Here is a 14043-nt window from a genome sequence, read left to right as displayed (position 1 = left end):
CAGGAAATATAGGGAGGGGTGGGGGAAGGAAGGGTAGAGGGAGAGTAGTTTCAGTGCCTGGAGGAGAAGACAGCATGCTCCGAATTCATTTGTACATTGTGAAATTTTTGGAACTGATTAACTTTATCAGGAAAAAAATTACAGCAGCCTAAAGGGGACCTACAGGAAATCTGGGAAGGGTCCTTTTATAAGAGCAAATAGTGATAAGACAAGGGGGAATGGCTTTAAAGTGAAAAAGGATAAATAATTAACTATAAAGAAGTTCCTTCCTGTGAGAGTGATGACACACTGAACAGATTGCCCAGAGAAGTAGCTGCTGCCCCATCCCTGGCAGTGTTCAAGGACAGGCTGGACAGGGCTTGGAGCAACCTGGTCTAGTGGCAGATGTCTTTGGACTGTCTGTGGCAGCGGGTTGGATCTAGATGATCTTGAAGGTCCCTTCAAATCCAAACCATTCTATCACTTCATGATTCTCCAAAAACAGAAAAACAGAAGTAGATTACCAGAGCTTAAATGTGCTAGGGTTTGTCTAGTATGAAGATAAGGGGAAGCCATCAACACAACCACACAGAAGTACCAGCTGCCCAAGCAGGACTCAGTACCTGCAACGTGTATGGAAAAATCAGAGAACCTGACAGGACAGAAGATGCAGGAAGCTTCTACTGCCTCAGGGGCCACAATAAATATAAACTGTGCTCCAGACATTACTGTTCCAGGCATCACTAATTAGTGATTCCACAGAGGGCAGTACATCAGAGAACCCACAACAGAAGCAGCACATTGAGTCCTCAGTAGACAATGCAGAGCTCATCTGAAGACACCTATGCTGGACCACACTCTAGTTGTGGCCACAACACACTGAAGTTCTAATGCCATAACAGGTGGCCCAGCAACATCTCCTTTTGAAAAGGGGAACTGTAAAGAAGTAAGTTGGGCTTATGGAAAAGATAAGCTAAGGGTAAAATGCCTTCAGGTTGCCTGGAGCTTTTTCAAAGATACCACATTAAGAAGCTGAGAGTTTTTATTGTTAATCATAAAAAAAAGCCTCAACAGGAACTAGGGAAAGCCAGCATGATTAAAAAACAGATGCTTTTAGACAGACATTCTTTAAAAGCACAGGGTGGCATTCAAAAAAGGAAAACCAAAATGAGCACTAATTTAGGAAAAACAAAATGTAAATAAGAAGATAGATTAAAAAGAAAGAAAAAAAAAGGTTGAGAAATAGCTTTCTGAAGTATAAAAGCTGCTATTGAAATACTTTTTTTTTGAACACCACAAATAGGATGTCTGCCAGAAAGTCTGTTGGGCTGATAGATGATCAAAATGAAAAGAGACCACTTCAGAAGCAGGAAAGCTAAATTAAGTATTTCCGTTGAACTCTCAGCAGTGACCAATGCCAGACACTCAGGGAAGAGAACAAAAACAGGGCAAGCACACAGTGATACTTATATCTTCAGCTACCTAAAACTTAATGACTTTGTAAATAGAATCATAGAACCGTTAGGGTTGGAAAGGACCTCAAGATCATCAAGTTTCAACCCCCCTGGCATGGGCAGGGACAGAAGTTTTACAGCATGGCTCTGCACGGCTCTGCACTGCTCGGCTCGGCACGGAGGGACAACCGAGGAACCGGGGCACCCAGGGGTTGTGGGGCAACCCGGCAGCGGGAGGGGGGGAGTCGCGGCGGGGCGGGGCTGCTGTCCCAGCATGCAGAGGGGACAGCTTCCCTCTTCCCATCCGTCCCCGCGGAGGCAGTGCCGCTCAGTGTCACGGTCTCCAAGGGCAAGAAGAGCCCATGCCCTGGCTACTGGTGTACCTGCACCCAGCAGAGCCGGGCGCTCCGCTTAACAAATCCCAGAACTATCGCAGCAGCATTCCTGCGAGAGGATTTTGTATTTAATAGAATTCAGGCTTTGGATGACGGGGGGCTCTTTAATTTTGGAATTGCTGAACAAGGGAATTCTGTTCCTGCAAATCCGAGTTTCAAAGAATATTCTCCTGCCAGTTTAGCCCAGCCAAGCACAGCACCGCTTAGTACAGTTCAGACCAGTTTAGCATAGCCCAGTTTACCCCAGTTCAGACAAGTTCAGCCCAGTCCAGCCTACTTTAGCCCAGTTCAGACTGGCTTATCTCAGTTCAGCCAAATTTAGACAGTTCATCCCAGTTAAATCTGGTTTAGCCCAGTTCAGACCAATATACCCCAAACCAGCACAGACTGGACAAGTTTAGCCCAGTTTGGCCCACTTCAGCCCAGTTTAGAATTGTCCAGAATAGTTCAGCCCAGCCCAGCCCAGCCTAGCCTTATTTAGCCCAGTTTGGCCCAATTCAGCCCAGTCCAGCACAACTAAGCCCAGCCAAGAGCAGTTCAGCCCAGTTTGGCTTAGTCCAGTCCAGCTCAGTTTAGCACAGCTTAGCCCAGCCAAGCTCAGCTCAGTCCAGCCCACTTTAGCCCAGTCCATTTAGCTCAGTCCAGACAAGTTTAGCCCAGTTCAGCTCATTTTAGACTTGTCCAGCCAGGCTCAGAAAGGTCCAGCCCAGTTCAGACCAATGTAGCCAAAGCCAGCCCACCTTAGCCTAGCCCATCCCACTTTATCCCACTCCAGCCCAGTTTAATCCAGTACAGCTCAGTTTAGCCCAATGTAGCCCAGCCTGGTTTAGCTTGGTCCAACCCAGCTCAGAACAGTCCAGGCCATTTTACCCCAGCCTAGTTTAGACCAGCCCAGCTTAGCCCAGCCCAGCCCAGTGCACATCAGTCCAGCCCACTTTATCTCACTTCAGACGCTTTACCCCAGTTCAGCCCAGCCCAGTTTAGCCCTGTCCAGCCCATTCCAGCTCATCCCAGCCTGTTTAGCCCACTTTACCCCAGCACAGCCAACTTTAGCCCAGTCCATTCCAGTTTAGCCAAGCCCAGCCCACTTCAGCCCAGTTTAGCCCTGTCCAGACCAATTTAGCCCAGCCCTGCCCAGTTTAGCCAAGGCCAGCCTAGCCCAGTTAGCCCAATTCAGACCTCTCCAGACCCATTAGCACAGTGTAGCCCAGTTTGGCCAACTTCAGCCCAGACTGGCCCACTTCAGCCCAGTTTGGCCCACTCCAGCCCAACAGAGCACAGTTTAGGCCAGCTCAGTCCAGCCCAGTTTAGCCCATAGCCCAGTTAATCCTAGCTGGGCCCAATTCAGCCCAGTCCAACCCAGTCCAGTGCAATTAAGACCAGTCAAGAAGAGTTTAGCCCAGTCCAGCACATTTTAGCCCAGTTCAGACCTGTCAAGCCCAGTTAAGCCCAGTTTAGCCCAACTAAGCCCAGCCAAGAACAGTTCAGCCCAGTTTAGCCCAGTTTGACTCAGCCCAGTCCATTTAGCCCAGTCCAGACAAAGTTAGCCCAGTTCAGCTCATTTTAGACTTGTCCAGCCAGGCTCAGATAGGTCCAGCCCAGTTCAGAGCAATGTAGAAAATCAGAGGTATCTGTATGATAGGTTCTGCTGGATTTTTGTGCCTTGAATAGCCTTTTTTATAAACCTATTATTTCCAAACAAATGCAACCTAAATTGACAAACTCTTGCATTATATAAACATTGCTGACACCAGCCTTGTTATCAGACAAACAAAAGGAGGAAAACATGACACCAGTTTTTATAAAAGGGCAGCGAGGAGGTAAAGAATTGCAGACCACTAAGTCTGATTTTTATGTTGAAAAGAAGCAAGCCATAAATAAGAAAATTAGCAAACCATAGCCACAGGTTCTGTGGAAGAAAGCCATGCCACAGAAACACACCATCTTTTGAGGAAATCAGAAACTATGTAGACACAGGTGAGCCCATTAATAGAGTGTATTTTACAGTGTAAAAACTGTCTATTCATTCAAATTTTTTGAGGAAGTTTGGAAGTATAGTAGCCTTAAGTGTCTGCGCTGGGAGCCAAGCTGTCCACCTGTCCACCTCCTCTTCCAGGTCATCACTGAATAATAGAAAAAAATTCTTGGCAGTTGCAATTAGAATGACTATAAACAGCTGCAGAATAATTCAAGGACACTACCCAGGAAATGAGCCGGCAGGAAAGCTCCCTGTAAGTGCAAATGACTGTATATGGAGTGCTAAACCACTCTTAGTGTGTGCAGTCAGTGATAGACCTGAAACGTGGCACTACTACTCAAAAACCAAAATAAATTAGAGTGAAACGTGAATAAATTTTTTGAGCATTTTAGCTCAGAGTTAAAGAAAAGACAAACAGAATGGCGGGAATAATAAGGAAGCAACACAAAACATTTATATAGTAGCTTGATGTAGATATCTCTGTTATTACCGTATCACAGGGTGGTACATGACAGTATCCAGGAGGACAGGCTAAACAAACAGCATGTTCTTCAGCCTGGAAAGAGTCACTGACTCAGGGTGTCATTAATTCCAAGAGTAGAAAAGCATTCAGAAGACAAGTCTGTGCACAGAAAAAGGTCTATGAATCATGACAGTCCTCTTGCGATTTTTGGCTCAAGTGTCCCAGCTCACTGGTTGCCAGGAGTGAAGCTTAGTCTGTTTTCGTATGTTTTCTCCCAAGCATGTGTTCCTGGCAGAGCTAGAGACAAGACTGTAATGAAAAATGATATCTAGTCAGGCCCAGAGACCTATAAATTACATTTCATTTTAAAATACTCTGCACAAGTGGCTCATTATGCTGGAAAAATAGCTCAGTTCTAGTTATCCCTAGCAGCAATTCTCTTCAGTTCTGATTTTGAGAGGACACACCTTGTTACCTGACAGCATTCACCCTCAAACCTAGGTCCATTTTTTATTTCCCTGACATGATGTGTTTATCCTGAATCCATGACCATCCAGAAACTTTATCACTCTTTTTTTTTTTTTACACCAGCTCTACCTCTGTACAGACTTCTGATCACAAAAAATAAATAAAATCCAGAGAGCAATCTAATTAACATCCTTCTTCCCTGAGGCTAAAATTAGTTTTATCACAGGTCTGGTAGGAGGCAGGCACATGTAAAATCCAATATAAAATATAAATGACTGCTCTAAAAAGTAAAAGGCTGTCACCTATCAGGATAATAAAAAAGATCTGAAAGTGGTAAAACACACAAAGTTTTAAGGAAAAGTTTTTTTTCTGCAACTGTACAGAGGTTTTGGCCAGGGCCTGCTAAGCTGGCTCTATTTCTCTGCAGCTAGAAATTTGGTGGAAAACAGGTATTGCTCCACCTTAATCCAGTTTATAGCTCCCCTGGCTCTCCTGCAGAGCACTCAAAGGCTGCAGTGAGATGATACCATCTTTGAAATTTTGTACACTGACTTTTACGTATCCGCGTAGATTACCGATTTTGTTTAACCAGGCTTATGACTTGCCATATGCCCACAAAAGTGCTTGGCTTCAACCTCAAAACAGATCAGTTAAAATCCATACGGCAACAGTATGGAGTGCTGGCAAAATAGAAACATTCTGAAGTACCTGACAAGCAACTTCAACACACCATCCAACGTCATCCCTTTCTACAGGGTGCAGCAAGAGTTCAGGCTTTTTGTGGCAGCCGAGACTGCCCAGAATCATCACCAAAGTTCCTATTGAATCAATAAGACAGCTGACAAATCAACTTGGCAAGGCATCCGACTCCAGTCAAATATAAACAGAACTGAATCCCCCTTTATTAGCATTTCTTCCCTCTTCCCCCTCCAGCAGGGACAAGCCCCAGGGCTACGTGGCTTTCAAGCTGAGAAAGAAAGTTCTTGCAGCACTAATTTCACTCCTGCTAGCACTGCTGGGAAAGCATTTGGCATACTTCACTGAGCAGACCCAACTGCTTAGGGTGACAGTTAACAATTTTGATGCTTAAAGAAAGAGAAGGCTCAGGTGAGGTCTACCTGGATTTGAATGTCTACAAATGAATAACCCAGCCTTTGCCTGAAAAAGTTGATTATACTGCTTTTTGGTAGGATTAAACTGAATACTGACCAGCCTTATCAGCCAAAATGGCTTCTGGACTTTTTAAATAGATCAGTGGGAGGAAAATAAATGGTGTATCTGACCTTTTGCTGCATTTCTCACTGATATCTGAGGATGAGGAGAGTATGTTGAGACCTGAAAGCATACAGCAGTATCGGCCAACCTTACATTGCTTCTCCTCTCTTCTGCTGTTCCCAGGAGACGCATGGAATCTATAAACCCTTAACCTACGTAGGGCAACTGCAAGTGTCCGAGGCATTCAATATACAAAATATCTGAAGTTGTCAGAAAGATGGCTTTTGTTCACAATGTTTTCAATGCTGTTTTGTTTGCTTGCTTAGAACATTAAATAATAAAACCTAATTTGAGCTGCTGGCTTTGACCTTCATGGAAGACTTATCTGCAAGAGCACTTGGAGGAAGCTGTTTCTAAAATCCACCGTTTCTGTTCTGACCATGCCACGGCTGTACCTCCTATTTCTCAAAGTATGCAAAGTATTTGCTGCTTCTCTGGAAATTTGTATTCATTACCCTCCTTCAAAACAGAAATAAAGACCAACTCTGAGATTAGGAAAAAAAACACTTCAAAAAGCTATAGATTTCAAACTATGTGGCAGATACATATGCTGATGCCTTCCACCTTAGGGAAAAATAGAGGGGAGGGAGCACTTGAGCTCTACTGCCAAAGATAGGGCTACTAGCCTGGGCAGAGGCAGCCTAGTCCTGCCTGCCATTCATGCTGCCATTTCTGCTCTGCTGTCCTTGACAAGCGGAGAGCAAGGAGGAGAACATGGTTCTATCTCTTTCCCACCCTCTCCAGGGAAAGCAGGGCCAAAGCCATCTCTGCTAACATGAACTTCTGGCATCAGCTCCCCTCTGCCCAGTTAATCACAACACTTGACAGGGAAATGGGTTTTCTCTGTGGACTTCCTACAAAAGGGGCCCCAAATGCCTCAGCAGAAGCAGCAGTGTCTAGGGAATAACCATGTATAACAGAACTCTGACCTATGCAAGTTACCCAGATGATTTCCTCCTCTCCAGAAAAATCTCTTCAGCACAGAGGTCCGTACATGCACAGCCATGAGTCACTCACAGGTGGCCAGCTCTCTCCTACCTCACAAAATGGAAAAACACCCACTGTAAGAGGCTACAGCAGAGCCTCAGTAACCAGACAGTGACCAACCAAACAGATCAGCAGCCAGAACGGGAAACACACAACCCAGAGGTTGGCACCCAATCCAGGGGTTGGTATAGTTCCATTGCCACAGATGAGGGGCGAGTGAAAACAGACAATTCCGTCATTTTATATGTAAATTTATATAACCTCCCCCCCCCCCCAAATGAAAAAATATCAACGAAAACAAAACAAATAAAACCCCCACCACGTCACCAAAAAAAAAAACCACAAAAAACAACCAAAACCCCTACCAGTTTGCTCAGGGACCTGTCCTTAGCTGGTATTTAACAAGGAAAATGATACCAAATGAAGATTAGCCTGAGAGCAAGTCTGGCTCCAGCATTTACCAAAGATCAGAAGGGGCTGTGTAAACCCGTCAGTAATCATTGAGCAAATGCTGACAACTTCCCAGAAGTTCCCCACACCAAAGTAGACACCCTTCCAGCAAATAAAAAATGTTTTTCTAAGTTTCCTTCCTTCTTTATGACAAATGTAGCAAGAAATCATTACCAGACTACTCTTCCATCAGCTCCAAACCCCAAACACCACTATGGCAGATCTATACTTCTGTTTATGTGGGTAATTAAGCAGAGTTATTTAAAGGGAACAACATTTGTTTCTTTTCTATTTACTTAGTTGTAATTTTTAAAGCCTTGGGGTGAAACTAAAACTGAATAAACTAAGTAGCAGAGGAATTTCTAATAAAGAAAATAATTCCTTCTTGAAGACAGATCTTAAGAAGTGATGGATTAAGATATAATAATGAAGACTGTGACTGGACATGGAACATGCCAGTATATGCAATTAGACACTAAAAGAGATGACTTCAGAGATTAATCAATATAGATTAAGTATTCATGAAAGGAAACATTGCAACAGCATTAAGAATAATATATGGAAATATTTGACATAGTATAGTGCTCTTGCCTGTCAGGACAAGAAGCTTTAGGTATTTTACCTAATTAATATTATTTTAAACATCAATTACTACATATGGAAAAAAATAATCAAATCTGTAAAAACAGAACTAAAAGAAAACAAGAAGTTTGCTTACTCTTCTTGACGCAAGTCATTAACGCTCCGATCTAGTGAGATCATATCACTTGCCACCATATTAAACCCAAACTCTTTAATGCTGGCTTGAATGGATTCTTTGTAATCTGGTCCTAAAACATATGGCTTTGCTTCCTCTCCAGGGCCACCAACAACTCCGTGAGGCTCAGGCTCTTTGGGTTCGAAATTACCAAGGACTCCAGGTCGTAAAACAGGATCTCGGTATACAAATGTCTGAGGCTTAAATGTGAGATACTGCCTCTGGATGATGTTTTGCTGCTTGTTATCACCACCACCATGATGATTTAGTTCATTTTTGGCCTTATTTTTCCTTCGAATGGATTCCAAGTCCACTTCTACACCTTCAACATGAGGCCAAGGTACCACAGGTTTGAACTTCTCATTTCCTAGTCCATGGTCTCCTTTGTTTGGCATGGGTCTGTTGGCTTCTTTGTCATCCTAGAGAAACAGCAGATCATACATATTGATAATCCTTCATTTATTTAAATCCAGTACCTTAATGCATTGAGAGTTGATAATAAATATATATAAGCAAGAAGGGAGAAGTCTCTATATCTCTGTGAAGGGGTTCAGTGAACGATATTTACTAAAGCAACTGCTGCTGGAGAACATTGCCAGCTGTTATCCACACTTACCTTGGCAAGTAGAGCCTGGAAATGGCCCAACACCCAAAACATTCCTAAAGACCAAATACTCATGTAGGACATGCTAGCTTGGACATAGCTCAGGCTGCACACCAAACCAATGTGCAGGGAGCACTGACAGAGCGTTTTACAGAGTGTGGTACGGAGGCAGACAATGCCACAACGTGAGACGTGGCACTCTCGGAGCCACTCTTGGACACAAGGTGTTTCTGAGGCTATTCATACTGGATGCTGAGACCTCTAAAGGGTTTCAGTAGTTGCTAGATACAGCCTCAACATGCTCCCACACTGGGAAAGAGTGTCATGACTACCTGTAATCTGGGATGCACATCTGCAGCAGCCTCAAACCACACCTTATCTCTATTCTTTATCCCCCCCCACAACTCACTCCCACCAAGCATCACTCCTTCTGCTGCAACAGCAACACTGTTCATTTAGAGCCATGAGGTAAGCTGAAGGCACTGGGAACAGCCAGCAAAAATAAGATGCAGCCCTGGTCTGATGTGCTGCCTGGCCACACAGACAGACCCGCCTGAGGAAGCAGCGCTGGGGCTGAAGAGCGCTGCCGCAGGCACCAGCATCTCCTTGTTCGTGTCCTTGTTTAAAAGGTCTTTTCTATTTCACAGCACTCCTCCCTGCCTGAAGAAAGGCTGGGATTTTGAAAACTGCTTGGCATTTTCAGTGATCAATGAGGTTGGTGGGTTAGAATGAGGGCGGGTGATTTTGTAAGTGTGAAATCCCCAGAGTACAACAGCCCCACCCAAAACATAGAGTCACTGCTTTTTCCAATACTACTGTCCAAGAGGACAACAGGAAACATTGCCAAAGGCTCAGATTTCCTCTAAAATTATTTGTAAACACAACATGTTAGATCACAGGGAAATCAGCAGAGAACAATGCACACATTTTAGCAACGTCTCACTATCTATTCACAAACACAGAATCAAACAAAAAATTGAGATCGGAAGGATGTCACCTATTCAGACCTGCTGGAGGCAGTGATAAGTTCACACTTGGATCAGGTTTCTCGGAAACTTGACCAGTCATACCCTGAAAACATGCAGTGTCTCTGGACAACGTGTTCCAGAAAGCCAACTCTGTGCTGGGCTTCATCAAAAGAAGGGTGACCAGCAGGTCAAATGAGGCGATTCTCCACCTCTACTCCGCTCTCGTGAAACCCCACCTGCAGTACTGCATTCAGCTCTGGGGCCCCCAACACAAGAGGGACATGGAGCTTCTGGAGCGAGTCCAGGGGAGACAACAAAGATGAGCAGAAGGCTGGAGCACCTCTGCTATGGAGACAAGCTGAGAGACCTGGGATTGTTCAGCCTGAAGAAGAGTATGTTCCAAGGGAAAGCTTTGTAGTACATAAAGGGATCTACAAGAAACCGGGAGAGGGACTTTTTACAAGTGACAGGACAAGGAGGAATGGCTTTAAACTGGAAGAGGGGAGATTTAGATTAGATATTACAAAAAAATTCTCTACGGTGAGGGTGCTGAGGCACTGAAACAGGTTGCCTACAAAAGTTTTTGATGCCCTATCCCTGGAAGTGTTCAAGGGCCAGGTTAGAAGGGACTTTGAGCAACCTGGTCTAGTGGAAGGAGTCCTTGCCCACAGCGGGGATTGGAACTAGATTATCTTTAAGGTCCCTTCCAACCAAAACTATTCTATGATATGACCCATCTCATGGTGAAGATATTTTCCCTTGTACCTCAGTAGAAGTTTCTCATGTTTCATTTTGTGGTGACTGCCTTTTATCCTTTCAGTGTGCACCCTTCAGAAAATTTTATTTCTGTTTTCTCTGTAACCTCAATTTTGAGGGCAAAGAGATCCAATTAGATTCATCATTAGACTTTTCTCCAGCCAAACCAAGCTGAGTTCCTCTACCCTTTCCATGATTATGCCACATACTGCAGCCCTATAATTTCCTTAGCAGGTTTTGCTCTCCATCTCTTAGTATCTCTCCTGTGCTTGGCAGCACAGATAAAACTAGGCATAAGCTTGTTAACGCTATGCGTCAGGAAACAAACCACATCCCTTTGCTTGGTGGCTAAGTTCTTCCTAATGTAACCCATTATGCAGTTCACCAGCAAGGGCACAATGCCAACTCATGTCCACGTTTAACTAAATCCCACAATACTTGTTACTACATTACAGTATTTTCCTCATGTATCATTCTGCATTACAAGGCATCAGAAATGAAGAAAAGCCCAGTATAAAAAATGTCTAGGTTAACAATGTAACAATGGGCATCAGACTTTCTTCAATTCAAAATATTAAGAATTTATTCAGGAAACTTTCTACTTCTCTGCTTGTTCTTTAAATAGAGAGGACATACAAAATGCAGAAGTCTTACATTACTCTGTTCTTCCATCACTATTTTTTGAGGAACTTCAAAGCCAGCATGAGAAAGGGAAGCATAAAGACATGTGAAAAGGCACATTTTTCAAGGTGGTTGACAGGTCTGTAAGTGGACTGGGAAAGGGCTGGGCAGGGAGGTGCCTTCTAAAAACTCTAATTCAACAGCTGTGGATGCTGGATATTGGAAGAATCCAATGAAAAAGCAGCCAGGTTTACATGCTGCCACTCTCAGACACCATCCTGGATCGCTAATCCAATCAGGCAGTAATTTCTTATGGTCAGAGTGAAATTAAATATTCTTTCATTCCACTTCCATCATGTATAAAACAGTTACGAGTTTCCACTTAGTGCTGACTCCAACATAATACTTCTCAAAGTAGTTTCTTCATTTTTCTGTCATCAGAACTATGACTTACCTTGTATTATACTTCGCTTCATTATAACTGTTATGTACGATTTGCATTGTAATGCATTTATTTGCTGTACCCTTTCAAACACTAAATATACTTCATTTTTGTAGGCCTGAAAAAATACTGCCTAAAACAAGACAATTATGCAGACACATTCATCTCTTTCCTTCAATTTTTGTGTGCCTAGGACAAACATGATGGAAGGTATGTGTTGCAGGCAGCTCAGCACCACACAGCTGCTCACTCCTTCCTCCTCTCACTGCTCACAAATCTAAAACACATCATCATATGGGATGCTATGAAGAAAATTAACTCAATCTCAGCATTTTATGGGCATTTAAAAAGAAAAAAAAGAAAGAAAAAGAACTAGCAGTGTGCAGACCACAGTTCCTGGAGGTTATTCATTTCTCCAGAGATAACCGAGGCAAAGGTTTTCCAAATACTGTCTGGAAAAAAAGCAAAGTCAAACCACAATCAAAGAACTATTTTGGTCATCATATAAGCCACAATGCTTGAACACAAATAGTGATGGAAGAACAGAGTAATGTAAGACTTCTGCATTTTGTATGTTGAACATCCAAAAGCTGCTTCTCTCTCATGAGCTATGACTCTCCTCCCCCCTTTAAGAAAAGTGATATAAAACCCCCTAAAATAATTTTTAGTCTGTGCACCTCACTGATTAGAAGCTTGGCTCCACTAAAAACTTAGTATCAAACTTCTAAAAGATTCATACAATAACAGTCCAACTGGAAGGCACTTCAAAAAAACCCAAACCACAACAACCTTTTAAAAGGTTTCCAAAAACAAGTCTTAAAGTTATTTGAAAAACTTTTAAAAGACAAATCAATGACATCAAGGTGAAAGGAAGGCTCAGAGGAAGTGAGCACAACAAACATTTGAACACTACACTTCTAGGTTGTCCAAAAATGAGGGCAGAGAAGCAAGAAAAATCTGTGAGTGCTCTCACATCTGAAGACAAACATCAACAAAAATCTCATTACATCTTTATAAAGGACACATAGTAAGCTATTTACATGCATATAGAAAAATGATTTTTCCATAGATCATTGTTTTTTTTTCCTGTAGGGCTAGACCTAGGATTTCCCACCAGCTTTTCTAGCTCCAGTTCAGTGCACACTGCTTTATTTTTTTAAATGTTCTTTTCACTCCTTAGAGCATTATGTATGAGTCACTGCAATGGGAGTTTTGGAAACAGTGACTTCTATGGAAAAAAAAAAAAAAAAAAAAAAGAGGTATTTGGTGTAATGTTTTATTTATTTATTTATTTTTAATTAGGTTTTTCCTCTTGTGCAAAAGAGAGAAATGTGATTAAAGGCATACAGAACATAACTGCATCCCTTTGGAAACATGTTTTTGTATTATACAAAGTAAAAGGGAAAACTGGAAGAGATCTTCATAGGTCTGCAAGACTGGTCAACTGGCAGGAGGGTTTGAGTTACAGCTGGCAATAAAACTGTGAATGTGAAAGTTGCATAATCTACTTTCCTCCAGTCAACCAGCTCAAGACTGGCAACTCCCTAAAACTCCCCATGAAATAATGTCTGAAGTACAAACTGACATTAAAAAAGTGGATTTGGTTCGTTTCTAAAATCGAAGATTATCGTAGTGATAATTCTAAAATTATCGTAGTGAAAGAAGTTTGCCAATTCAAAGCCATGTCTATAAAAGCAATTTGCTCATCTAGACAAAAATCAGTGATGCACAAAAACTGAAAAGGGGAATAATTAAGTAGAATCCAGTAATATTCTAATTACCCAAGGATGCAATAGGAAATTAAAAACCCTTACACTCTCCGAATATACATGCTCATACCTAGCTGATTAGATACTGAGATAGTATCAGATACTGAGCACAGCAATATTCTGGTGTTCCAGGAAAAATCTATAAAAACTGATACAGTTTAATATCTTAGTAACCTAGGAGGCCACTCCCTAAGTAGCTCTATTTCTTCACTCCACCTATTACCCTTCTTAATTCTCAGCTGCATCAACATCATTGCACTTCCCATGAAAGGTGAATACAATATATGTTCTTCCACCATACGGAAGTATTCAAGGACATTTAACTAAGGATGAAATCAATAGCTCTTAGAGCTCCCCTGATGCAAGTTCTTCTTCTATGCAAAAAGGCAGCATTTTCCATAGTGCCTCTGCCACAGATGCTCTGATGGAGACCACACAGCTATCAGTTTAGCAAGGATTTCAATGTATTTAAAATATGCTGGTTTGTTTGCCTCAACTTATTGCAGCCACACTCCCGGTTTATTGGAGAAAAGAGGCCACAGGAGAGAAATGATACAGAGCCTAGCGTTTTCAATTATTTGAGTAAATAGGAGGGGGTTGTTTCTATTTATTCAGTTACCTTTTTAAAAGAAAAAAAAAAAAGGGAAGAAAAAGGGCTACAAGCTGGATTCACAGAT

General features: G+C 42.5%; 1 protein-coding gene across 2 annotated transcripts in view; it reads right to left on the bottom strand.

Moving 5' to 3' along the window:
- Window positions 1-14043, bottom strand: part of GALNT7 (polypeptide N-acetylgalactosaminyltransferase 7) — a 76009-nt gene that overhangs the window by 36097 nt on the left and 25869 nt on the right. For both annotated transcript variants that reach the window (XM_062616355.1, XM_062616277.1), the window contains exon 2: window positions 8168-8625. In XM_062616355.1, coding sequence (XP_062472339.1) covers window positions 8168-8625 — 458 coding nt within the window. The remainder of the gene's footprint in view (window positions 1-8167; window positions 8626-14043) is intronic.

This window comes from Pezoporus occidentalis, unplaced genomic scaffold, assembly GCF_034315485.1.
Source record: "Pezoporus occidentalis ecotype Australia unplaced genomic scaffold, CSIRO_AGI_Poc_V1 ctg1, whole genome shotgun sequence".
Classification (NCBI taxonomy): domain Eukaryota; kingdom Metazoa; phylum Chordata; class Aves; order Psittaciformes; family Psittacidae; genus Pezoporus; species Pezoporus occidentalis.
Note: the sequence above shows the minus strand (reverse complement) of the source record. Positions and strands in the feature narration are given on the sequence as shown.